Below are 26,332 nucleotides of genomic sequence, written 5' to 3' on the forward strand. Positions count from 1 at the left end.
AATTAGTCACTGATAAAAAAACTAATTGTAAAATAAATTGTGAAAAATGCTCAACACAACTAATCAGACTGGTGATGTCTAAAAATGGCTTGTTTTGTCCGACCAACAGTCCAAAATCCACAAGCAGCACTATCTGTACCATACATGGTCAAAACATAGTTGTATTCATCAGCTGCAGATTCAACCTGTGCACTTTATTCAATAACCTCACTGATACAAATGATTATTTATACTAAACCTCTCAATGACTCTAGATCTGCTCCTGATGGAGTTTAGTAGCCATTAGCAGTATATTCATCCATTTCTGTAATTCTGTTCAGTTACGCTATCCCAGCATGCACTGGGAAAGTAAGATGAGTACATCTCAAACAGGTCACCAGTCTATCGCAGGTCTAAATCACTGAGATAGACAAAACATTCAGTAATGGGGAACATAGGGTTGCCACATGACGTAAGCTAACACACAAGGGGAACTCCGAGTTTAAGAGAAACAAAGAGAACACGGAGAAGACTCAGATACGAGGCCAAAGAGAACGAGGGAAAATACTCTCTACTAGATGTGATTTTTATTCAACTCACAGTACATTCTACAGATGCACACGTGTTACATCACCTTAATACAACAGAGTCTTGTAATACCTCCTCTTAAAAATGATGAATTGGTCCTAAAAATATAAAGGAACAAATTTAAAGTCACCAAAACTGTACATTATTAAAAATTCACTTAACACCACATTTGGTTTTCATGTCTTTTTTTTTTTCTTTTTTGAAAAAATGTCTGTCCCTTTACGTGTAATAAGGAACATCAAAGTTATTTCCTAACAACGGATTTGAGTTCAGTGTAAGAAACACGTTTAAATAAAACCCAGACTGTGGAGTCATCCTGTCGCCTTCAGAGCACACCAACCATGCCGCGCAACATCGTACGTTGGCCCTTGTACAGCACAAAAATCAATAAAAGGAATGTAAGACAGAAAACCAGGCAGGGGTGTGCCCAGTACCTCATTACCAGAGCTCCTTTAAAATTCTACTCTTTAAAATGGGAGGATTTTAACCTCACACATAACCAGCGTTACATGTTTTTGCCTTGTTTGACGAGCTACAGACAAACAGAAGTATGAGTGTTGTTTTCAGCACGGGTCAAATGCTCAACTGCAGTTCTGAAGCTGCACCATCTTGTCTTGGGGTGATTTTATACATGATAGCAAAATTTCAGTGTGAGCTGTGTGTTGCAGTAGCATCCTCTCAGTTGTATACAGCCTGTGACACAGATCAGGGGTAACTATCTGACTATTTACTCTTCACAAGGACAGTGAAATATAAGAGTCTAAACCCAGACTGACTGACCGACACTAAAAAAAATCCTCCAGTTTCAGAAACCAGTGTCTTTCACACAGCAGCAGAAGGTGGGTATGTGTGTGTGTGTGTGTGTGTGAAATCATGTACATGTTTGTGTGTTGGTGAAAAGTGTGTACGTGTGCGTGCAAGACTTTAAGTGGAGGTTATACAACGTCTACTTGTGACAGTCCAAGAACAGATTCCTTTTAGTTTAACTGGCCTTTTCATAAATCGTCTAGACATCTCTATAAGGTAATCTGTACACATTCACTACGAGCTATTGCTATTAAATAATCCCAGCTATTGTAATCTTTATATATATTTATATATAGAATATATAATAAAAATATATTGAGCAAAAAAATTACTTCTCGGCATAAGACCACGTTACATTACGTTTCCATTGAACAGGTAAGAAATGGCCCGAGCTCTGTGAAGAGTTTTGATCCATTTTGTCGTTGAGCGGTGCTAAGCAGGTCCAGAATGCAGCAGTTAGGCTGCAACAGTGTGATCAGTCCCTGACCTTCAGTGTGAGTCTGAGAGCCAAAACACTCAGGGCCTGAGGCCAGGTCATCGCCCCACAGCAGGGCTTGACCAAAGGCCTCGCTACGACATGGGGCTTGGGAAAGGACGTGACAGGAGAACGCAAACAGGAGATGAGGTGCTGAGGTGAAGATGAGGAGACACTAAAGGAGGAAGGAAAAGTGAAGAGAGACATGTTCTCACTCTCTGTGATGGGGAATGAGTACAAGTTCAAGCCAGTTCAGCTGTGGGCCTGGAAAAAGATTCGGCCAGTAGAGGAAACAATAACAGACAAATAGCCAAAATCTATACATATATACCTATACATGAGAGAATACACACAGCTGGAAGAGCCTCCAGACAGTCTTAGCAGTAATGGAGAGAGCATGACTGGGACGGTGACAGCACCAACAGTGTACAGCCCCACCATCAGGGGGAACGTCGTAGGCTCCTATTTGTCCTTATTTGAGTAGAACTCCGCCCAGCGGCTCTCAAAGAAGCGCCTCATGGCGTGTCCAGCCATTCCCACCTCCGAGGTGTCCTCGTTGAACAGCTCACAGTTGTTGAAGACAAGGTGAGCGTCTGCTGCAAACTCTTCACAGCTGCAGTACCTGAGGCAAGGAAACGCAGGAGAGACTGACGTTAAGGGAGCAATATATTATTCTCAGGATTTGGAAGATGTCTGAAGAGACTCCTTTCAAGCAAATGGTTATAGAAAACATCTTCGAGTACAGCATGTGTATTTCTTTTAGAAATGTGTAAGTGAAGAACAATCAGCTTATCCTAGGAACCAACAAACCCATAACAAAGCACTATAGGGAAGGTAAAGATTATGCGGTCACACTCCGTATTAATTTACACATATTCACCATAAACTAGTTGCTACGATCTTAATAACCTCACCCTAACCCTTAATAACCCTAACCACACAATATGGCATTAATAAGTGCTTTCTAATGACTAATAAAGAGCCAATATGTTGCTAATGTGCAGCGTATTAATGGTGAATATGTGTATGTTTCTCCTCAACTTACCCAGTACAATTTAAAAAGATTAGAAGTGGACAGTCAGGAAATGCAGGACTAATAACAAGCTTAAATAAGCACCAACAATTATTATTTCTGGGAGTAATTTGTGGTGTGTAGATATAATTATATGAGCTTTTTCTATTTTTCTATCTTCTTTTCTTGCAAACTTTTCTGTTCTTGCAAGTTGTTCTAAGATTGCATCGTGTACTAGATTATTTTGCCATATTTGCCATAGAAATGCTTTCTATACAGATTGTGTGTGCTTTGTCTGTGGGCTGTTCTTTTTGTAATGGCCACGGCAAGATTTCCACCTTTTCTCAGGTAACGTGTGTACAGTGAGTGACAGGTAAAATAAAGTAGTAATGAAACACGTAGCGTGACCCGCTCTTACCCTCCCTGTAGCAGTCGTTCTCTCATGCTGAGGAAGTCCATGGGGTTCTTGATGATGCGGCGGTAGCCTGGCACCAGGCGGGGGTTGACGGGTTCAAGGAACGGCCAGGCGTCGGCATGAGCCTCCATCTCCATTAGAATGATCCTGGCAGGGAATAAAATAAACAATAGAAATTCATTACAATATAACTGTCAAAACAAATGTCACCCTGTAGACTTAAAAACGAGTTTAAAATCCTGTTGTGTAACGTTAATAAGATCTTTCTGCATGTGAATAGCTCGACAGTGATGAAGGCGGGACTCACTCGCAGAAAGTGAGGTCAGGCTGGTTGCGGGTGGTCATGCGACGACGTTTAGCAGAGCCTCCTTCTCCAGAGCTACGGGTCGAGGAGGAGCAAGCCACGGTCTCCTTGTACCGTGTTGCCATGCCACCGCTACGTCGTGTTGTCATCTCATCTTCAGAGCTGTCATCTTCATATCTCCTCTTTTTCACCCTGGTCCTCTTTTTGCACGAGCGGGGTGAATCGCTTTCCTTCTAGGAGACAAACCGAATAAGGATTGAGATGATGCTGAATAAGTTTAGCAGATATTCAAATAGTCCAGATTTAGTTTGAAGTTGTTTCTTAGTCAAGAATCAAAAGAGGGGTTCTGACCTCAGCAACGCAAGTAGGGCAAAACCAATCTCCCTCTGGCACCTGGGTGATTTTGGGCCTCAGGCAGTACATGTGGCAGCCACGATCACAACTGTCACACAGCAACAGGCAATCATCATTGTCTCCCTTCCTGCAAACCTGGCAAGTCTAGATGAAAAGTGAGAGAAGACATCCATAGTGTTAAAACGACAACAAATTTGAATTTGGTTAAGAGGGCTACCAAAAAACTACGTACACCTGGGTTCAAGAACAATATTGTAAGAATGTTACTTACCACTTTAGTCACAGATCTCTCCCAAGCAATGGCCTTCTCCAGCTGAAGTAAACACAGGCAGACCTGGGGAGCGCTGCGGCAGCGATCCAGAGCCTGTCGCCATGTTCGTAGCCGCGATGTGATCTCACTTTCCAGACTGGAAGAAAACAAGAATAAAATATAAAATAAAACAAATTCACTCGCTCCCCACCCCACTCCAAAGAAAGCCCAGTCTTCTCACCTGATGACGTCCATGGGATGCTCTTCTCCTGGGGTTGGGGTGAGAGGAGCGAGGCGCATCACTTCGGCTGGGTTCCACAGTGGCTCCTTCAAGTAGCGTCTCTCAATGTTACGCTCGAGGTTAGCCAGCCGCAGCACGGCCAAGTCCAGCGGGTGTGTGGCGATGCGCGGCAGGCCGGACCACTCCCTCTTAGTTCGCACAATCCAGTCATCGTGTGGGTCAGCGTCGTGTTCATAGTACTGGAGGTCATCACGTGTGGAGTCTGGATCTGGGATTGTGTAGGGCTTTAAGAGGGGGGCGAGACAGGGAGAGTTTAAGTATCAGTGAGGGAGATGAACAAACAGGAGTCGTGCACAACTTAATTTTAAACAGAAGAATTGTGAGAAATGGTTTTAATTCTTACCTGAAATTCTGCCATTGGTGTCTCTGTGTTAGATTCAGCATCACCCACAGCGCTCTGGGGAAGTGCCTTAAAGAAACACAAAGTGTACACTTGAGTCTTTTGGCTATCTTGGCTTTTCACATTGTTGTGAATGGGAAACACACACCTCTCAGCATGTTCATTGGGGTTAAAGGTTTAAGTATTTTTTGGGGGTATGGCTCTATTAGAGATTTTGACAGTAGAGATGACACCATTTCCTACTTGTTTCAATTACTTTCAAACACTCAAGTCCCAATATTTTCAGTCCTACTCATCTCCTAGACTCACATTAAAAAGCTTACCTTATCTTGTTATTGTAGTTTTAAATAATCATCATGTTTTAATTTCACTTCAACTCAACTTGAGTCGCTGTTGTTTAGTCATAATTGTCTGTTTAATACAATGTGTAACAGTGACACATAGAAACACAAAAAGTGGGGTGATTTCTTACCTTGAGATGGAGGTCGGCGGCAATGACCCGCTGCTCCAGGTCCTCCACCCACTGCAGGGTGCTGATGTCAGTCTCCATTACCTTCTCCTGCACTTGCCAGGGCTGCTGCAGAGCCTCCATTAGCACATCCTTCTCCTCCACCTTCAACTCAAACAGAGGGTCTAGCCGGACACAACACAAGAACAATTGTAAGGAGAGCACAACAGTGGAAACATGCAGTCCTTTTAAAAAGAAAAAAAAAAGAAGCATAATGAGGTTAGATGAAAACATTTGTTGGACAGAATTAAAAAGCTGAGTAAGAATGCAACACTCACCCTCTATGGGTTTGGTGCACATCTCAGCTAAGCTCTCCATGTGTTTAGCCAAATGCTTATGGAGCACCTTCTCCCTGATGCCCCTTGGATGGAGGGCCTGTAAGGTGCTATAAAGTTCCTCTGGATCCTTGATCCACCACCAGCCACGCACCATTGCTGGGAAAAAAACACAACACATTAAAAAATAAGTAAGACACAGATTCTACTTGTGTTTCCCACAGAGAACACAAAAAATGGCTGTGACATATAGATTTCCTGTACGTTTTTGTAGACAAATTGTCAGCAGTCCTAAATACCAAGATCAGCTCTGAACTGTCTTAAAGTTTCCTAAAACAAACTTCTCTAGTCTGAGGATGTGTTTGTTTTCCTTTTAATTATTTTGACTGGCTCAAAAGCATAACACCCGTCTTAACTAGACTCTACTTACATGCTGGTATGGGCTTGACCACCAGTTGTGTGAAGTACTGCTGCTCGAGCTCTTGGAACACGGAGTTGGGAGGTCGTCCACGACGCTTGGCTGCAGCTCCTCTTGGCCCTCTGCGGGCAGGACTACTGCCTCTGCTGCCTCTCCTCCGCCTGCGACCTGGCCTGGCGGGGGTCGTTGGAGCAGGTGTGGCAGGAAGAATGGGAGCTGGAAGAAGCTGAGGGGGTGCTGGTGGGGCATCGATGGAAACAGCGGCAGCAGGGGGTGTAGAGTGGGTCTCCTGTGGTGTTGCTGGAGTCACAGGGTCAGCAGGGGCCACGCCAGGCAACAGCGGGTCCGGCTGGGGGGTAGGGACAGATGGTTTATTTTAACACCATACAAACTCGGACTCAATATGCAACACTACAGCATAATTAAATGCATTTATGGTTGTGATTGTGGTAGCAGACCTGCATGAGTGGAGCAGCAAGTGCGGGCAGAGCACTCGGAATCTGAGGAAGGAGTTTAGGGGGTGAGCTGGGTGAGGTGGGTATCTGGGGCTCCGTCAGAGAGTTATCGTCACACGGTTGTTTGGGGAGCAGGTTGAACCACTGTCCCTGTTTCTCCGCCATCTCCTTCACACTCTCCTCTGGTCGATTACCCTCTGGAGCGTCCCCTGCTGCAGAGCATGTGCCGTTTGTCATCGCTTCCTGTGATTGGCTGAGCCAGCTCTGGAAAGCAGCCTGTGTGAGGTCTTGCGTGCCACTGTTTGGTGATCCTGGCCCATCTTCACCTCCGGACCTGACGCTACTTCGACGGCGGCGGCGAATCTTTGCTGTGCGGAGGTGAAGCTCCACTTCTGGTTTGATTTTTCGGGGCCGCCCTCGTCCTCTTGGCCTGCTCATGAGGGATGCAGTGCCAGGGAGGGGGTCCTCCTCTGGAGAGAAGGTCTGGGATTGGGCAGGGGTAGCAGAGGAAGGAGAGGAAGGTAGAGTAGGAGGAGGAGTGGTCGGCGTGGGGTTCTCCTCAACTTTGGGCTCCTTTTTGAGGAGGGTGACAGGAACCTCAGCTACAAGGACATCTCCAGAGGCTGCATGGCAGAAATGTGAGGAAAGTTTAGATGAAAATGGTCAAGCAAAGGGTTTATAAAATCTAAAGATGGGAGGGATGATATTTTCTTCAAATTTATTCTCAGACTCACACAACAGCTCTTCTGGCCCCTCGACTAGAACTCCTCCAAGGTGAGGTAGCACCAAGTATCTGCGCCGGTAACGGTCCTGGCCCAGCAATGTGGCCCGCATGGAATGAGACGACTGTAGCAGCTTTTTGCGGAAAAATGCTTGGCGCTGGAGAGATCCAAAGGCAGAGGAATATTTAAAATGAAGCAACACAAATGTATAAAGCACTGCGTCTGTGTAGCATCAGGCTTACCTTGGTTAGCTTATCTATCTGCCTTTCAAGCTCTGGAATGCTGGCGTTGGTAGGGCTCTCACTCTGTCGCAGAAAACATAAAATTTCAATTGAGGAATGGATCCATGTCTGATACTGAAAAATCACTAGAGCAGATACGTACATCACTAAGTTTGGGCTCTTCTTTGCGTGCACGCCGGTTGCCCCTCTCCACGACCAGGCCACTCTCCTCCATACTGAGGTTCTCTTCCTCGGCCACTCTGGCACTGCGCCTCCTCTCCTCAAAACACAGCTCTTCCTCTGAGCGTCCTGTACGACGCGCTAGTGCCGCCTTCAGTCTGCAATGGAGAAAACAAACAGCATTAACATGTTGTATGGCTTTGTGCTTTAATTACAAAGACAGAATCATCTGGGAATTTTTCTGTATTTGAAGAGAAACCCGTTATCATACTTGCGCAGCTTCCCCTCAATTATCCACTTGTTCTTCCTGTAAGTTGTCATGTTTTCCATTGTGTTGTCAATGTCACTGAAATATAAAATACATACATTAATAATGTAACCGACGTAGTAGTAACAAACTTTTAAGTTCAGGAGGAACCTACAGAATAAATAACGAGTTATTGTTCTCACCTTGTGACAATGTTGCTACTGTTTAGCTCTTCCACCAGGAAACCCAGGATGGCCGCCTTGGTATCAGGAGGCAGGGCATGAAATGTTTTGGTCCTCATTGTGTTGCACACCTCTGTATCATAACCATGAGCTTCCATGAAGATGCGAAGTACTTCTGAGACTGTGCTGCGTGTCAGCTCCAACTCAACCAGCTTGTCCCCAAGGATCTTTACTGACTGATGGGTAGGGGAAATGTAGATTAAAATGTTTATTATTTCTTATCAGGAATTGCATTAATAGAGAAAATGATTAAAACTGTATCACACACCTGATAATAAGATGGCAGGCCTGGATCATGGAGTGCAATCTCCATCAGCTTTATCAATAGGTCCTGGACCTCTCCTTGGCTGTCGCCCAGGCCTAAGAGCCCCTCCTGCAGGGTAGCAAGGCTGGGGATGTCCTTGGGTACATTGAGACCAATCACCTTTCCATAGCCATGCAGGAACTCAACCACAGCCAGGCAGTGTGCAAAAGCTGTGCCAGAAAGAACCACACCAGGGATACGGGACAGCTCTGGCAGAGGCTGATGAGAGACAAAGTTCAACAGTCATTACTACCTTAAAAAAATCTCTGCAATCACAGTGCTAAAAGAAATAGTGTCAACTGTAAAACTCACTTTGTGGTCAGTGAGGCACATGTCCTCTGTGGGCTTCTTCAGTTCTTCTGCTATCAGCTGCTGCCTCTTCCTCTCCTCCAGACGTCTCTGGGCCTGTGCTCTCCTCTCTGCTGCCCTCTTAGCTGCCAGAGCAGCCTGAGCTGCCGCCTCTGCCTCTGCCTGGGCTTTAGCCAGAGCCTTGGCTTTACTCCGAGCACCCAGCACCCTCTTACCCTGGGCTATCCTCTCTTCATCAGTCTGTTGTACTTGTGGAGCAGCCTCAACCTTTACTGACCTCCTGCGGCCAGGCTTCTTGGCCTCTGCAGCAGAACTTGATGCTGGCTGTGTGACCTGTGGGGCTGTCGGGTCGGTGGGTTCAGCCTTCAGCTCTAGGTCTTTGGCATCTTGCTCAAGCTGAACCCGGAAAGGAAAGCAAGAACAGGTGGAGGTGAGGAAGAGGTGGCGCTGAGGAAAATGCTGCTAAATCATTTTGCATTGAGTGTCTGTACCTTGGCCTTCTTTTTTTCCTGTTTCATCTTCTTAATCTTGGCATCCTCCCTTCTCTTCATTCTTGCCTAAATGATAAAATGGCAGAAACAAAATCAGGACATGTTGACAGCATAACAGCTTAACATTACAAGCAGTCTGACATACATACCTTTCTCTTCATTTTCTTCTTGATTTTTGCAAGTTTTTCCTTTTCCTCCTCCGTGAGAGCTTCTGTAAAACGTGAATTCAAACAATTAGCTACAGCACAAACTTCTTGAAGTTATGTGCTGAACACATCATCTGGGCAGATCACATCCCTGTATACTCGTTCCTCCTTCCAATCTACATTCACTTACCCTTGGCCTCAAGTCGCTTCAAAAGCTTGGCATCAACTTTGCTGAGGAGATCAATCATCTTGGGTTTGGGAGGTCTACCAGGGCGGCGGGCCTGCCCTCCCTTCAGTCCACGAACCCTGCGGGGTTTCTCTTTATCAGGGTTCGGAGGTCGACCTCGCCGGCCAGTGATGGCCATGATCATAGAGGGAACCTCCTCATTAGCCAAGAGGACCCACTTCATACCCTGAAACGTATTATAGAGAATAATGAGTCCCCAAAATGTTTCCCACATATTTATAACAACCATGATCTTAACTGTGCACTAGTTGTGTAGTAGTAACACTGTATACAGACCTCAGGACTTTCTCTTTCTTCATAAAAATCTCCAACAGGCATGCGTGGGCTGAAGCTGAAGTGTTCTCTGGTGACCACGCTGTCTGTGTGTCTCTTCAAGTACTGGGTGAAGCATTTAGGAGACAAGAGAGAAACACAATCCGAGTCAGTGATTTGACATCATCAATACATAAGCTGCCTTGAAATACTATGATTTCAATAACGTAAAAGTCCTTTGTGGTTTTGTTTTACAGCCAGGAAAATGTACCTTGATTATTTCCGGGAATTGCTTCATCCTCCTTCCACAAGGTGTGTAATACCAGGTTTCGCCCTTCATGCGGTTCTCTGTTTTCTTCACACGAATCTCCCTCTTCCAACTAGAGAAATGACAGTTCATTATTACATTCCTGCCAAACAGCAGCCTTTTAGACACACGAGGACAGCACACAAACTTGAGTTGAAGTTGTAATATATGAACACTGCCCACATTTAAAAACCTTTCAAAACTAAATAAAAACACACATCTTGAGGCCTCGAACAAGATGCGCTACAGAGGGAAGCACAGCTCTTTTTAAGTCTCACAAAATCAGTACTTGTACAGTACAGTATCATCTACAAAATGAACATGGACAGCATGTCAAGACCCCAACGCAAAAAACTCCATGTAAAAAAAGATGTATCTTGTCACTGCGAAGGATTCTAAATTATCTGTGTAACATTGTTGAGTAAAAACTGGGGTTTTTCAGGGCAGTTATCCTGCTAACTCAGAAATTTAACTTGTTGAGCATGTTTTGGTTAAATGTATTGAATGGTTTTCATATTTCATATTAAAGGTTTACATATACTCAGCTGCACAGACACTAAATTTTTTTGGTTATGTCTTCTGATATCTTGCTTTGCACAGATTTTAAAACATGTTTTAACAATGTTTAAACATTTTAAGCCATGTCTAATAACAATAATAATAATAATATGATGATGAAGATGATGAACAAATCTCCAGAAGGGAGCATTACCCATGCTGCAGGGGGAACTGAACCTGCTCCTCAGTTGCAACCCTCCGTCTGTTAGATTCACCTGTTCAAGAAAATGCACATATCCACACTTAGCATCTGAAACTGGGCTACATTACATCAGAACAAAATGCCATGACATGATGTGAACCCCCCCGGATACCCTTCTTCATTACCTGCAGTGGAGCTGTCATCGTCATTTTCATCAACGTCATCAGCAGTTTTGTCGCCACCTTGTTTAGGTGTTTTTCCCACGTTTCCTTCCTGGTCTTGTTTCTTGACCCTTTTCGCCTTCTTGGGTTTGTCAACTGAAGTGTCAAGAGCTGAAGCGTTGGCCAGAACAGCTTCAATTGTGGCTGTGATGGGATCGACCTCTCCTGTGGGTGGCCCAGCCTCTCCACATACATCTGATGTTTCTTTAGCATCCACCTTGACAGACTTCTTCCTCTTTCTGCCCTTGGCTCCCTCCTCTTTATTGCCTCCCTCATCATCAATCTTCACCTTCTCCACTTTAGGGGTTCGAACCCGAGGCTTGCGTTGGCCCTCCTCTGGAACTTAAAAAAAAAAAAAGGGGAATAAGACAAAAAAAAGTTTTTCAATAAAGTCTAACATTTATCTACGTTAACTTTTTTTTTGAGATTAGAATGTTGAATACCTGGGGTTTTCGTCCATATTGCCTTTGGAGCTCGAGGTTTGCGTGGTTTCCCTGGGGTTTTCAGATGCCCTTCAGCAGTTGACACAATCTGATCAGTTACTGGTTGGAGTGGGTGTACAGCAGGGCCCTCTGCTGGAGTACTGAAGGCGATGAAATTCTCATCTCTCATCTTGAAACTTGGGGGAGTCATTGTCTCATTAACAGTGGTCTTAATGCTAACGCGTCCAGCTGAGTCTGGTGTATCCTGTCCCCTGGGCTCCCACTCTGCTTCAGATCCTGAGAAGCAACATTAAATCGTGTAAGCAGAATTCAGACAAATAGGATAATGACATAATGACAGAATATACAGATTACTCTGTTTTTCAATATTTGAAATGAAAGGAATGTCTAAAGAAAAGTACTTTTTAATGGGGGGAAAGATTAAATCCAATTAGGATAGTAGCATTCTAAATATCAAGAGTAATGAGCACTGCGTGTCAAGTCATGTGATGTCATGTGATGTTTGCATGAACTTGAGGAATGTACCTTGATGGCCTGGCACAAATGAGCGCGAGTTGGACACATCACTTGAGTCAACAGAGGGCTCTTCCAATTGAGAGGTGTTGTTAAGAGAAGACTCCAACACTGACTCTCCTGTGATCTGACCATCCTTGGTCTCCTCTGCCTCTGATGTTTCCCCTTCCTTGGTGGAGCCCAACATGTCATCTCTGGAGTCTTCCAAAAAGGAGCTGCCATCTCTAGTGGTGTAAAACGAAGTGGAGGTTTGCTCTTCTGCATGGGAGGTGTCCTTTCTTAGGTGAAAGCTGTTGTCAAAGTGAGTGGAGTCATCGACACAAGAGCTTTCATCACCTACAAGAGAGGACTTTGCCAAGATGGAGCTGACATCAATTCTAGAGGAGGTGCCAAATGTTGAATTGCCATCGAATTGTGAAGAATTATCAAAACTTTCATCAGTCAGATGCTCTGCCCTTGTGCTGTGGAGCGGTGAGGACTTTCGGAGTGGACTCTGCTCCACCATGGAGTCCTCTGACTCACAGATGACACTGCTTTGCATGTGGTGCTTCTCAGAATCTGTCTGTTTATTCTTGGGCATTTGATCAGGAACAACTGTGGTCTGCAAGGGTTTCCCAGGAAGATCAGTGAGGGATTTGGGTGAGCCAATTTCAGATTTATTAGTCTCAGTAGCGTCCATCTTCTGTGATGGCCTTCTCGTGCCTAAATCAAGCTGAGAGAGGTGTTCTTCTGGTTTTCCATTTCTTTTATCAGCTAACGCTTTTCTATCCTCGCTATGACCATGGTGCTCTGGCTTGGGAGATGACTGCTTTAGTGCATGAGGAGGAGTGGTGTTAGAAGGATGCTGCTCAGAGTCTGAACTCTGGACCACTCCAAAAGAAGTACCAATTGCAGGAGGCACAGACACCAAGGCAGGAGGGGTGGACACGGGTGCAGTCCTGGAGGCTTGAGTGGTTAAAAGAGGTAGGGTAGACAGAGGTCGGACTGTAGGACTTTCATGGCCTGCTAGAGAGGGTAAGTTCACCGCTCCAGGTGGTAATGATGCTGCAGAGGCAGTGGTAAGACCAGAGTCAGCAGCTGGAGGAGTGTATGTCTGACGCTGGGTTGTGGGCACTGGGTCACAGCGGTTACTGCCAAATGAAGGAGTTTTTGACACTGACATGGGAGATTCAGATGCTGATAAACAAGAGCCAGGTGGTGTTGAGGTTGAAGGTCCTGATACTGACATTAGAGGTGGAGCACGTACTGATGAAGTGACAGACATTAATTTTGGAGGTCCAGGTTTTTCATGCTGTGTGCCAGAAGTCATCAGAGGTGGCTCAGACCCTTGAACCATCCGTTGAAGGGATGAGATGGGTGTGGACACCGAGTAAGAAGACGTGGACACTAGGGCAGGAGGTGCAGAAGCTGTAGGAGGCAATGAAGACTTGGTTTGATGAGCCACAGACTCCGATGAAGGAGAAGAGACTGGAGGGACTGAAGAAACTGCTGAAGGTCTAGACACACTATCAGTGGAAGAAAGAGGTGTAGACAACTTTGGAGGTGATGCAGGCAAGGAGGAGGAAGAGGACCCTACTGACAGATGCTTGGTTCCAGCAGGGGATATCTCTGGCCTGAGGCCTTGCATCATTAGAGGAGGTGAGGAAAGTGTGGGAGGAGCAGCTGGAGATGGAGCAGAGGACACATTGGGAGGTGTTGAGATTTGTGGTGGAGTAGATTCTATATCAGGAGATGACACTGTAGGGAGCCCAGGGGCAGATGTGGGAGACTCAGAGACAGCAGGAGCTGCAGAGACCCGAGGAGGTGTTGTGGCCTTGGTTAGAGACGTTGACACTGCTGCAGGAGCTGTAGCTGCAGAGAGCTGAGACGACACAGACTGGGGGGGTGTATTCATGGCTGACTCTCTCACAGGGGAAGCCATTTCTGGACGTTGAGCTGCTGGCTGGTCAGAATGTTGACGGTAATCACTTGTAGGGCCCACAGGTTTGGGTTGGTAACTGTCATTTTTGGGTAGTCTTTGAGCAACAGCTGCCCTTTCCATGCCGTTATAGCTTGTGTCTACCTCCTTGACAGCTTCTCTTGTATGCCCTGAAAGAGAAGAGAATCAACAAAACAGACCATAAGCACAAAACCCAAAGATATTCAATCTGCTGTCATGTAAGACTAAATGAATAAATAAAATATTTAATAATAGCATAAAATGAAAAAAAAAATCAAGCAAAACTTCACTTTTAAGCAATTAACAAAATAGTTAATTAGCTGTTTTGAGCTATACAGCAACTATTAAATACAGTTTTATACAGATACCATGGAAACCTTTGATGCAACGAGGGAGAGCCATGTTATAATATGGTCACCAGCTGGGATGGCTATGCCAAGTATGACTAAAGAGGAAGAAGACCATATGACTATACAAGCATCACTTAACTGCTGGCATTAAAGGAGGAAATGTAGAGAACAGATTAATTATGAGGAAATAAAACTTAGATGGTTGCCAGAAATACAGTAGTGAAGCCAAAATGTAGAACTAACGAATTCCAGGCACAAGTGTATACACTTTTTGTGGAAAATGGAGAAACACAAAACGACAGAATTAAATGATCAAAAAGTAGCACAAACACAACTTTAAATGTAGAATAGTCACCTTGCATGACAGTAGATATTCCCACATTACTAGCATGGGGGCTCTGCTCCCTGTTGTGGCCTTTGGGTGATCCGCTATCCTGCACAGTTGATGGTGACATCATTGTTGCGGAGGACATCCCCACAGGAAGAGGGCTGCCCGTGCCCCCTCTGCCTAAACTGTGGTGCTGTGGGCTGCCACGAGGAGGAGTAAAATTCTGGGCAGCTGGAGGCATTATCTGAGCCTGGCCTGGGGCCTGAGACTGCTGTGGTGGCTGCTGCTGCTGCTGCTGCTGCTGCTGCTGGGGAGATGGCAGGGACGGGTGTTGGGATTGATGCTGGTAGTAGGGCATCCCGTTAGCCATCATGCCATAATGCTGTGGTTGCTGGTGCTGCTGGTGGTGGTGGGGTGGGTGACGATGGGAGTGGAGGTGCTGCTGTGACGGTTGATGCGGGGGCGGTTGTAAGGACTGCTGCTGGTGATGCTGTGACGGTGTAATTCCAGGATGTGCCTGACTCTGGTAGGTCCCATACATATTATGGGAATTATAACTTATCTGCTGTGGGCCAGGGTTATTCCTGTTCCAGTACTGACTCCCAGTAAGAGGCATGTTTGGTGGGCCTGCCACAGGGGACTGGTGGGAGCTTTCAATACCCCCATTCAGTTGGTACTGTCCATGACCCTGGAAGTGGTGCTGTGACTGAGGCTGCACCATCCCAGGTGTAGGCTGCTTCTGGTGCATCCCATGCCCAGGAGAGGTGCCCATAGCTGGACCATACTGAGGGTGTCCTCCCCACAGGTAGTCATAGCCCATGCTGCTCTGGTGGTGGTTGCTCATGTGTGGGTAAGGAGCTGTTGGTGGGTGGGAGCCAGGCACACCGGACCCGAGTACAGTAGTGACGCCATTCACATTCAATTCGCCATTCATATCTGTTAGACGGAAGGACATTAGTCATGTTAAAAAGGCTACAGTTTGCATTCATTAAATATTGTGTCAGACAATCAAAATGAAGAATTAAGAAATCTGGTGAGGGGAGAAAGTCAAGTCTGGCTCTATAAAGTACATAAAGCAGCATCAATTTCCATTCACTTTCATTTTATTCTTACTCTGATACAGTGCTAAAGGCTCAAAACACTCACTCTTCCCCTGCTGAGGAAAACTCATGGAGGACCCGTTAGTATAAAGAGAATCCCCTGAGGAGAGTTTCAGTCCTGAGTTTGCTGAGGAGTGGGTGCCATAGTTGAAATGATTATTTGACTCCATCTGAAAAAAAGAGAGCAGAAAAAATACAGATATTTAGAATCAATGTTGAACTTTAGCAAAATGTATAGAAATTGTGCAATTCCTTAACAGGGCAAAGATGCCTGTGCGCGATGTGCATCACCACATGAATCGCAAATGTATTATTTAATTCATTTTCATTTATTTGGTGCAGTTTTGAGGACGCAACGGAATAGGTACAATTTCCTGAGTGAAATGTCCATCCTAAAATGTTTTGGCAACTGCAGCTTGTGACAGCACCATTTCGTTCCAACAACAACCGTCAAAATGTCGCAGCCAGCAACAGCAGATGCCAGGCCCTAGAGAGCCGTAATGGATATTACTATAGCAGCTCATCATTACCGCTGATGAGGCGCTGCTAACATGAGCACATCCTCCTCAACCTACCTTTCTAAATGTACGGCCCAGGCAGGCATAGCCTTACAAACATGTATTCAAGACCCGGCGGCCTCGGCCAACTAACAATGAAGGGATTAGCGAGAATATTTTACAGTTACTCCGAGGCCTTAAGGACTGTTACCACACCACTCGGTGTTTAGCAGTTCCATACCGTCGTAACACAAAAGTAGCCCTCTATGGATACTTGATTTCCTAATTCAACCAGGCCATTGCAAAAGCAGGCGTCGCGCTAGCTAAATCGCGCTAGCTGCGTTCTCAAACGAACAATTCACTTTAAAGCGCTACTAGACAGCTGTGCTAACAACTCACACCGTTAACGATAAATACCACTTCAGCACGTCAAGTGATTGTACTGACCGTCTACTTTAGCTTGAAACATCGGACAAAAATAATCCGTACTCCGATTCCAAGGTTATTTAGCTAAATCATCACAATAGAACCTAGCTAACACCCGCTAGCTAGATAGCTAACTGATAGCATCCTTAACGTTACCCAGAGTACGGTACTTAAGCTGCGATGTTAGCTAATAGCCAGGTAGCAGGTACCGCAACCACGCTGGTTTGGATCCATGGTGCCCATCAGCAATATAAATCCCCGTGGATGAAAATAAACATCAGCCGGTCTGTTGATAATGAATAGCGTTAAATCACTCAGACTCGCCTGTTAACAGATGGAGGCGTGCTCCCTTTTGTTCATGGGCTAACGTTAGCTAGCAGCCAGATGAAGTTACATTGTTTACGCTGCACGCACACAGACAATTTTTGCAGAGCATCTTCCCACACCACCACCATCAAAAGTTTCGCTGATATTTCAGTTAAAGCTATCCAACCTTTCAGTCCTTGGATTTCGAAGGCGCGGATGCCTCTAAACCTTCTTCTAAACGGATATGCGGGTGAAGATGGCACAGCGGTAAATAATAAACAACTATTCCCTAACCTTTGGGTTTTAAATTAGCAAACATGGCTGGCGTGGTCCAGTGCAGCCATGATCACAGAACAGAGCGAACAGTAGCAACGTAAACGTCCCGACGGTAACCACGAACACATCCGGTCATATTAATTCACGAAACTTCACAAGAAAATACACAATAATAATAATAATAATAATAATAATAATAATAAGTTATGTATTTGTTATTTCTAATAATAATTAGCCTAATTACTATTTGTTTTTACTAGTAAAAGTGTTCTCAGCAAAATACTCGTAAAATATCAAAAGCCAAAAGTACTCATCATAAACAATGAATGGCTCCTGTCAGTTTTTATTACTACATTATTGCAGTTTTTTTTTACTGATGCATTAATAGGTCAGTAGTACTTTAATGTGGTACCTTTAATCGAACTTTTTAATTTCTAATGCATCGTATTTTATTATGCTTGTTATATATTTTTTTAAATCTTACACTGCAGCGTAACTAACAACTGTCAAATAAATGTAGTGGTGTAAAAATTACAATCTGAATTGCAGAGGAGTCGAAGTATTTAGCAACATACAATGGAAATACTCAAGTAAGTACTCAGAACAGACAGTTGTCTTAAAGTGTCTTCTTAGAAAGTTACAGGCAGAAAATGACTCTAATCCGCGCTTTTATTTTTATGTGCTTAGATTGAAAACGGGAAATTGGTGTTGCATATTACAGTCCTCTTCTCGGAAATGACAGTGAGGAAATAAGGCCTCTAAAAGGAAGTATGCTAATTTTCTGGGCCGAAGACTGTAACTATCTAGGTCCTAGCGCCGAGTGGGCAGATTTCAGAGTAACAGCACTCCAAAATCGTACTCGAGAAGAAATAATGTGTTATAAATAAAATTACATCTATTAAATACAACATGGTTAAACCTGTTCAAAAACTACTCGAGTTTGGACAACAAAAAAGGGACAGTATAGCATTTTTTTTTAACAATTTCATTATAAAATGCCAAACCAAGCTATCACTCTATAATCCAGTGATGCTCTCTAAAGGTGACCAGTCTTAAAAGGAAAAATTCTCACTAACTACAAGACTCCAACTGAAGTGTAGTTGTCTTTACAATAGTTAAAATACTTGAGCAAAAAACATTTCAGGGAAAACAGAGTACACAATAAAGCTAAACAATTGTCATTATTAGAGTACACAGATTACATCTGTAACCAAGTTAGAAGCCCAACTTGCTCACACAACTCTTCAAACAATTCTGTATTCTGTCTAAAATGACTTTGGGGTTAAATCTACCAGCCATGATGCTGCTTTTGAAAAAAAAAAAAAGGCTGTTTTTTTTTTTTTTAAATTAAAGGCAAAATGAATAAAACACAAGTCAAATGCTATTAAGAAAAAAAGGCATTAAAAATTATTTATACAGTTTATTAGAAAGATGTAGACAATAAAAAAAGAATTTCCACTGTAATTCAACATCACTTTTCTCCCCATACGTTTTATTGACAGTGCAAATATAATTTGGTCATTACACGTCGCCTAACGTTCTGACGCTCCCTCGCCAACAAGGGAGGATCGTTCTAGATGAACACACGGAAAAAAAAACTGGAGGAAAGCAACAAACCACAAAATGCTGAGGCCTAACCGAGCTTCAGGCCTCATTATCAGCTGCAAAACATTTCACCTTGCTTCTGCAGTCTAACATAAGTGTCCATGTTAGGTGGGTATGAAGAGAGGAACTGTTAACATATGAAATATTTTGAATTCATTCAGATTACCAAAGTAGGTGATATCTGGGAAGATGTATATACTTCCAGCATTTTTTCAGAATATTCCAACTTTGCAAACATTAAACAATAAGTGAAGGGAAACATGTACGCTGGAAGGTTAAGCCACAGAAACAAAGACCGGCTTCCTGGATATCAAATTCACAGCACGTGGAAGGCTTTAAGGAACCCAATCAGGAAATGCATCTAATCTTTCTGATGAACATAGCTAGTGTTTTCTTCAATCGTGGACTACACTGGTCAACTAACTTAAACCACAACATTGGGAATGGGTGGGCCTAATCATTTAAAACCACAACTCATTTTAAAACAAATTGTAAATCTCTTAACATGTATTGCTCAGTTGAAGACAACTATACAGCTTTTCCAACAAATAATGTGTGCTTACTTGTAATATTTAACAGTAAAACGAGATACCCAAAAGGTGCAGTACAGCAAATGGAAGTGGAGATAGCTGCTCTGTACAATACCATGCATATCAACCTTCAGTGGACTGATTGGTCAAGAGTTTGGAGCTGAGGCTATGGATTTAAATATGGCTACTGACTCATATGTACAGTTGTTTGTCACTGCCTTCAATTTCAAGATATACATTTGTCATGACTCCTCTTGCCCTCTGTTCTTCCGTTTTCTTTCCAGAGTCTTCTAGTCTTCTATTCCAAATCTGGCATTTCTGAAAGTGAGACAGAAATAACATTTAATCTGACATCAAAACAAGCTGATTATCATGGTAGCCACCATTTCAGTTGTAATTTGCTGTTGTTACAAAGGGTTCATAAATACTTACTCTCATCATCGCTATCCGCAGACTCATCCTATAAAAGGCAAAAAAAAAAAAAGATTACTGTACAATCTGTTTTTGTGAGTGAGTGACTATAAACTTAATGCTAAGAAATTAAGTGGAAGAAAAAAAAAAAAAAGATTCTTACATCATCTGCACCGTCTAGATCAGGTATGTCATCCTCCTCGCCTCCCATGTTGTTCATCATCTGTAATATTAAACCAAAGGCACATCATTTACTCTTCTTACATTATTCAACAAATGCTACTTTATAAGAGACATACACCTGAGTACTCAAAGTAGGACAACGGTGAAAAATCTTAATCTTTCTCAGTTTCTTTGGTTCATACGTCAAATCTATTTGTTAAGATGGCACACAGAATGATTCAATTACAGCCAGTTTTTTCCCTCTTTGTAGAAGTGTATAGTTGAATTTTCCAAGAAAGGTTAGTAGGTATACAGTGGTGCTCAAAAGTATGTGAACCCTACAGAGACAATCAGTATATTTTTTTAAATAAATAAAATAAAAAATAAAACTTAATCACCATCATTCCAAATGGACTCAAACAAAAGGAAATGATATACTGTCACCCAGATTTTACAGATGCGAAAATATGTGAACACCTTCAGGTAACAGGGTATCACATCTCCTTTCAAAGCAATAACCTCAATCAACCGCTTTCTGTAGTGACTCATCAGTCTCTCGCAACTGCTTTGGGGGACTTTTGCCCGCTCCTCCTTGCAGGACGCAGCCACTCGAGTGAGGATGGATGGGCGTCTGGCATGAACTGCCCACTTCAGGTTGCCTCCCAGGGTTTTGATTGGATTCAGGTCTGGACTTTGACTGGGCCATTCCAGAGCACAAATATTTTTCTTCCTCAGTCTTTCATTGGTTATTTTGCCGGAAAACTTATCATGTTGCACCAGCCATTTTCAACCAAGCTTCAACTTTACAATTGATGGCTTGAGATTATATTCAAAGATTTTACAATATTACTCAGAATTCATGATTCTCTGGACTATGTGGACTGGTCCATATCTTGACGTTCCCACCACGCTTCACTGTTGGGAGAAGATTTTGGTGGCATGCAGTGTATTTGTCATACGTGGAGGTTTTGACAGTTCAAAATTGGACTCATTTCTCCTTAAAATGGACAGCTTCAGGTTTCTCCAGGTGGCAAAAGGTCTGCAAATCCATAGATGTTACGTTTGGGTTGGCCTTTATCTGAATTATCACTTTTCTTGTGGACATTTTAATAAGGCCGTCCACTTCTAGGCAGAATTGCAGTCATTTTCAGTGCTCTCCATTTGTAGATTATCTTTTTCACATTGGACTGATGGAGCTCAATTTGTTGTCACTACTGTCTTAATGAGGTCCTTTTCTTTCCTCTCGGCATGATTGACCTATATGGGTTCACTAGGCAACTGTGGCTCAGGTCCACTTATTACTTATTTCATTGTATTTGCCTACTAGTTTTAAGCAATGAATCTCAGGGTTCAATAAGTTTTGTGTCTACAAAAGTTTACAAAACAAAAAATTCAGTCTTTTGACTATACAGTCAAAGTATGTGGACCTGATAATAACGTACCTGTTATTTCATAAAAAATGGTTCTGAGTAAACAGAGAAATAATGGTAAAACAATACAAAACTCCAAAAAAGGTTCACATGCTTTCAAGCAGCACCATAACAACTAGCAAACCATTATATTATAGGGATGTACCAACCTCGCTTTTTGTGTCCCAGTACAGATTACAGTACCTTTACACAATGTACTGGCCAATATCAAGCACCAATTCAATACCAGTGCCTTCTTTTCCTTTCTTTTTTAAAGAACTATTTTTGGGGCATTTTATGCCTCCATTAGATGGCGACAGTGGAAAAACGACAGAATGAGGGGCGAGAGAGCTGGGGATTGACATGCGGCAACAGCCTGACATGAATGCTGACATTCATTGCCAGTGTTTCCACCCCTAAACCATCAAGAACCCCGGTTACTTTTTCATTAAAAAAAAAAATAAAAAACTTGTAGCTCTGTAGACATACTTGATTTAAGTATACTACATTCAATTGTTATGTGAATGATTAAGAAAACTTGATTGGGACATTGCATGGAGGAAAACAAAAAAAAAAAGGTAGCCACATTTTCCATGTCATTTTCTTTTTTAAACAGACATTATATTCCATAATATTGTCTTCTACCTGGATTCTTCCAAGCTTCCATTGTAGCTCTTGGCCAAATACTGTGTGGGTTTTTCAAATGGACCTGTTGGTGACTTTGACTGATGGTATTATAAGCAAGTATGAATCCATTCATACTAATCAACGGATGGTACTTACATCTGTAAATTGTTCGAAGTGGCCATTCTCGTCATCTGAGTCATCCTCCCAGTCTTTCCAGTTGTTGAAGTCGACACTGAGCCAACTCGGCTGTGAAAACACAAAAGCCACGTCTCTCATTGTAGTGATTTGATGCATTTAAACAATATTGTTTGACATTCTCATATTGTGCATCAATTAACAGTATCGTATTGTTCACTGTTTGTATTTAAAATTTCTGATAGACACTGTCCTTTACATGTAATGACTGTGTTTGAGTTTCACTGACCTTAGCCTTCTCTTTTGTTAGCCTCGGCCATGCCTTCCCAGGCTGTGCTTTTCGTAAATAGCACAACACTGAGCGATCTGTACGTTTATGTTTGGATTCCTGCTTGGATAGAAAATATATGTGGTCAGTTTCAGCCTGCATTTTGTACAAAGCCATCTGCAATATGGTCTAACTGTTCTCAAGCAATATTAATCAAAACAACAAGTCAGACATTCAGTATAACTTACATTTTCATCAATGGCTTCAAAAAGGTCTATTTCATTCTCATGTTTGACATTGTCAGTTCCTCCAAGACAACTGTGGGGAAAAAAAAAGAAATGTCACTTAGCTAATTTCTGGGAGGAATTAAACTACAAATACAGGTTACTCACAAAATAGAGTAGGAGGGGAACCAACAATAAGAGATTTCAAAATAAACCAATGGTTAAATGCAACTTGAGTTATTTATTTGTAACAATATGAGGCAAACATACCTGAAAGTACACTTTGTTTTATCGAAATTGACTTTAACGTCTTTGCTGTCTGCTACGCAGAACTCTATAAAAACGGAGTCCCTTCTATCATACCACTTGGTAGTTGCTGGATGCCTGTGAAGAAACAGAGGACATCAACACATGTTAACTATCTGTTACAAAAATAGTTTTCTAGACAAAGTGAGAAGCCACTTGTAATTCACCGTGCCCATTCACAGCACAGCTACCTTTAGACAGAGCATTAAACAAAATGTCACGCACCAGTTAAAAGCTAAAACAACTAAAAATTCCTAACTTTTTCTATTTGTTGTGTAACAGTGCATATAATCAGACCCATAACCTTCAAAAAATGCATAATTCAGGTCAGTGCAGGTGACTGGTGGGCAAGTCTTCAGACACAACAGCTTGCTATCAGAAAGGCAATGTATCAGGTTGCCACACAGCATCCAGTTACACAGTAGACCCCTCTATCAAGAAGCCTCAAAGGTGAAACATTTGTGCATATTACAATGTGAAAATTCGAATGAACAAGGTGTTTTGGATGGATTTGGCTCAGGTTTCCACATATATGATTAATACTGTAATTATTTTAAGTAGTAGCATGCTCAATTAACAGTTTGTGAAAACCTGGAGACTAATATCCCAACTTCACCACCAATTAACGAGTGAGGCTTAGTCTTACCCACAAGTGTGCTAAGTTCAGAGTTCTGGTACAGGTGTAGTTACAAGAGATGAGAGAAGAACATGGAAGAATCCATTATATTTATTAACCTAGTGGAAACTAAAAACGTATTAAATTATGTGAGACTATTCCCTCATTATTAAAAATTACAATCAATGAGTGACAGACTTCCAGTACACACATTATGTGAGTGGTTACAACTAATCAACGACTCTCCTAGCTAGCTACCCCTGTTTACTGATAAGTTAAGATTTTATACGCAAGCTACAAGAGTGGTAAGGATTTCTTCATCTGCACGTATATTTACTGAAACTACATTCCTCTTGGCAATGTAACTGTACTGATGGCCCCACTGGCCAAATCCTCTTACAAATGATCGACCAACCAAGACAGTGTATGGAAGCTAGCGCTAACTGCTAGATACAGATGTTAAACGTTCGCAAGGTAAAACGTTTCAAACTCTGCGATCGAACAACTAATCATTGATAGGTTTGGCTTTGTGTTTAACATACAGATCACAGATTTAACTAATAATGCTGCAAACATGACTTCTGACACAGACCTCATGCTAATCTCAACGGAGTCGTTCAATACACCCTCGGCTAGCCAGGCTAACAACGCTGACGTTAGCCATTACGTTAGTTAAGCCATGCGGTGCGCCGGACCTATCCCGTTGGCAAAAGTATCCCTGTTTTCAGCTAAAGCTGGGACACCGGATCCACCACAAGAACTGCGACGGTACACTGTGCTAGTCTACTTTGTATATAGGGTCTCAGTTAGGTAGAGTGTTACCGTTAGCTTAATTATAATTCACTGTGGCAAGGCCAACCTCCCGCCTTTGAAAAAGCATGTTCTCACTCGCTACCGTTAACTAGCTAAGCAGGTTGCATTATCGCACTTTCCCCAATCTGTATCCTCGTGTGAACTGTCCACACAACTTACATGTCTCGGCGTGAAGTGAGCTTCTTTTTCGCAGATAAAACAGTCTGGTAGAGAGAAGTATAATGCCTGCAAAAAGAAGGAATGCTGCCCACAAACAACCAGTGCAAATGGTTACTGCCGATGGACTATGCTCGCGATCTTCTCGCGTAGCCTGCGATGAGAATAGCAGTACTGACGCAGTTGGACCGTAACGTTACTAGACGTTTCTAGAGCTTTCAGCGGTAGTCGCGCCTGCTGTGAGGGAGGCAGCGTGTGATCCGCTGTGGATCAAACTTTATGTGATAAGTTGTGGTCTCTGTACCAGTATGATCGCCTCAAATCACGTTATCCATGGGCCAGCAATAGGAAATGAAATAGGATTTCAGGTTTGTAATATTATATTTTATACTAATCTATAATGATGAAAAAAGGTAAAGATTACTTTCATTATCGATGAATCTCCAAACGAATCTACCGATTGTTATATCGATTGATCATTGATATTTAAAAATCTATGAAAATAGTGGAAAAAACTTCCCCTCACAGTTTCCCAAAATCCCAGGTGACTAAAGGTCTCGTTTGGTCCAATCAACAGTCCAAAAGCCAATTATATTAAATGACATATAAAATCATCAGCAAACATTTACAGTATTATAACTGCAGATCAATTGATCTAAACCGATTTTTTAGCTCTAAAGCAGTATAAATAAGACACAATACAAATAAGTTTCCCAATCTAAAGGACACATTTTCATGAAGTAATGAGTGATTCAGATGTCAAAATGATAACAAACATGATTTTTTGTGAAGTGCGATCCATTTAGAGATAAATAGGTTTATGATTGCAATGAGCATTTAAAAGCCACCCTCTATTTGTAATAGATGAATAAGCGACGCTTTTAAATGGTAAAAGATCCCCTCCGAACATCTTTTAAAACGGATTTTTAAAATGCTTCCTACAAAAAAGTTTATATAATCTTGAACATCTGCTCCTTCTCCCTCAGACATAAATTTGTCTCCGACTTCACTGAAGAAGTTATGAGCGCTGGAAGATACTGGATTTTCTGGATTTCTATTTACTGGTTTGGCTCCATGATTCATTTGTTTAAAACCACAATGAATGCCACAATAATTAAAACAATCAAGCCTTATTTAAGTTATTTAATAAAAAAAAAAAAAAAAAATGTTTTTTGGCTTTCCTCACCTGCCAACATGTGTCCAGCTGTAGGCAAGTGCAGACTGTGAAATCCTGTGCATGAATCCAGGATTGTTTACCTGCACCATCTCCAGCCAGAGAGGGCATGAAGTTGTGCCAGCTCCCTGCACTCCAACACAGGTATGATTCTTTCTGATTGGGTAGGAGTTGGATGGTTGCAAGCTGGGAGTTTGATGAAGTCATTAAACTTCATTATAAGGATCAAAAACATACAAACTGTCCCACCCACAAGTGCAACTAAAGTACGCAGGCAACTGGCCAAAACTGGTTAAATGACTTGTGTGGCTGTGGGATGGGTGTGTCGAGGCTCTGAAATGTTTCAAAAGGGCAACTCATTCACACATAGATCTCATTTGAGTCATTAGAATTCCTATGTAGCCAGCCAGAACAGTGGGAGTGTCTTCTGTACATCTGGAGGTGGCTTTGTCAGATAAAAAGAAATCAAAATAATTTAAGTGACATCACCTTGTATATAAAATCGGATTTTGGGATTACAAAATTTAACTGAGAGCCAGTGCAACACATTGGACATGGGGGAGGATCTAAAAACAGATGGAATTTAGAAGTAAATCATGCAATTTTATTTAAACATTAAGGACCAAATATCAGGGTATCTGCATAGAT

General features: G+C 42.6%; 2 protein-coding genes across 3 annotated transcripts; both read right to left on the reverse strand.

Annotated features, from left to right (window-relative positions):
* Positions 1-549: 549 nt before the first annotated feature.
* Positions 550-17,293, reverse strand: baz2a (bromodomain adjacent to zinc finger domain, 2A). Of its 2 annotated transcripts, none has more exons than XM_041945507.1 (30): positions 17,160-17,293; positions 15,790-15,913; positions 14,671-15,579; positions 12,039-14,114; positions 11,514-11,789; positions 11,035-11,412; positions 10,862-10,922; positions 10,114-10,222; positions 9,867-9,968; positions 9,534-9,756; positions 9,347-9,408; positions 9,198-9,263; positions 8,710-9,102; positions 8,362-8,616; positions 8,055-8,269; positions 7,876-7,950; positions 7,588-7,762; positions 7,446-7,508; positions 7,216-7,360; positions 6,485-7,104; positions 6,039-6,375; positions 5,612-5,767; positions 5,298-5,458; positions 4,829-4,894; positions 4,426-4,709; positions 4,206-4,341; positions 3,932-4,078; positions 3,584-3,810; positions 3,280-3,423; positions 550-2,471 (listed from the first exon to the last, which is right to left on the reverse strand). In XM_041945507.1, the coding sequence occupies exons 2-30, from the start codon at positions 15,911-15,913 to the stop codon at positions 2,312-2,314; spliced, it is 8,145 nt and encodes a 2,714-aa protein (XP_041801441.1). In that variant the 5' UTR covers positions 17,160-17,293; the 3' UTR covers positions 550-2,311. The 2 variants fall into 2 exon arrangements, with proteins under 2 accessions (XP_041801441.1, XP_041801440.1); XM_041945506.1 differs by having other exon boundaries at positions 3,584-3,813.
* Positions 17,294-18,653: 1,360 nt separating this feature from the next.
* Positions 18,654-24,670, reverse strand: ptges3b (prostaglandin E synthase 3b (cytosolic)). Its single transcript, XM_041945270.1, has 8 exons — positions 24,514-24,670; positions 22,890-23,003; positions 22,644-22,713; positions 22,417-22,515; positions 22,149-22,238; positions 19,958-20,017; positions 19,816-19,843; positions 18,654-19,701 (listed from the first exon to the last, which is right to left on the reverse strand). Coding segments are annotated over exons 1-8 (483 nt in total). The 5' UTR covers positions 24,516-24,670; the 3' UTR covers positions 18,654-19,681.
* Between the last annotated feature and the right edge of the window lie 1,662 nt (positions 24,671-26,332).

The sequence above is a fragment of the Chelmon rostratus genome, chromosome 10, assembly GCF_017976325.1.
Source record: "Chelmon rostratus isolate fCheRos1 chromosome 10, fCheRos1.pri, whole genome shotgun sequence".
In the NCBI taxonomy this organism is placed as follows: domain Eukaryota; kingdom Metazoa; phylum Chordata; class Actinopteri; order Chaetodontiformes; family Chaetodontidae; genus Chelmon; species Chelmon rostratus.

Excerpts from the sequence above, each read along its gene's own strand:
- baz2a (XM_041945506.1), bottom strand. The coding sequence starts at position 15,913 with ATGGAGTCAAATAATCATTTCAACTATGGCACCCACTCCTCAGCAAAC. Across the intron at positions 11,790-12,038 it reads ATTTGTGCCAGGCCATCAAG|GATCTGAAGCAGAGTGGGAG; the intron begins GTACATTCCTCA and ends GTTGCTTCTCAG. Across the intron at positions 8,617-8,709 it reads TGTGCCTCACTGACCACAAA|CCTCTGCCAGAGCTGTCCCG; the intron begins GTGAGTTTTACA and ends GTCTCTCATCAG.
- ptges3b (XM_041945270.1), bottom strand. Across the intron at positions 22,714-22,889 it reads AAAACAAAGTGTACTTTCAG|TTGTCTTGGAGGAACTGACA; the intron begins GTATGTTTGCCT and ends TTTTCCCCACAG. Across the intron at positions 19,702-19,815 it reads TGCGGATAGCGATGATGAGA|AAATGCCAGATTTGGAATAG; the intron begins GTAAGTATTTAT and ends TCTCACTTTCAG.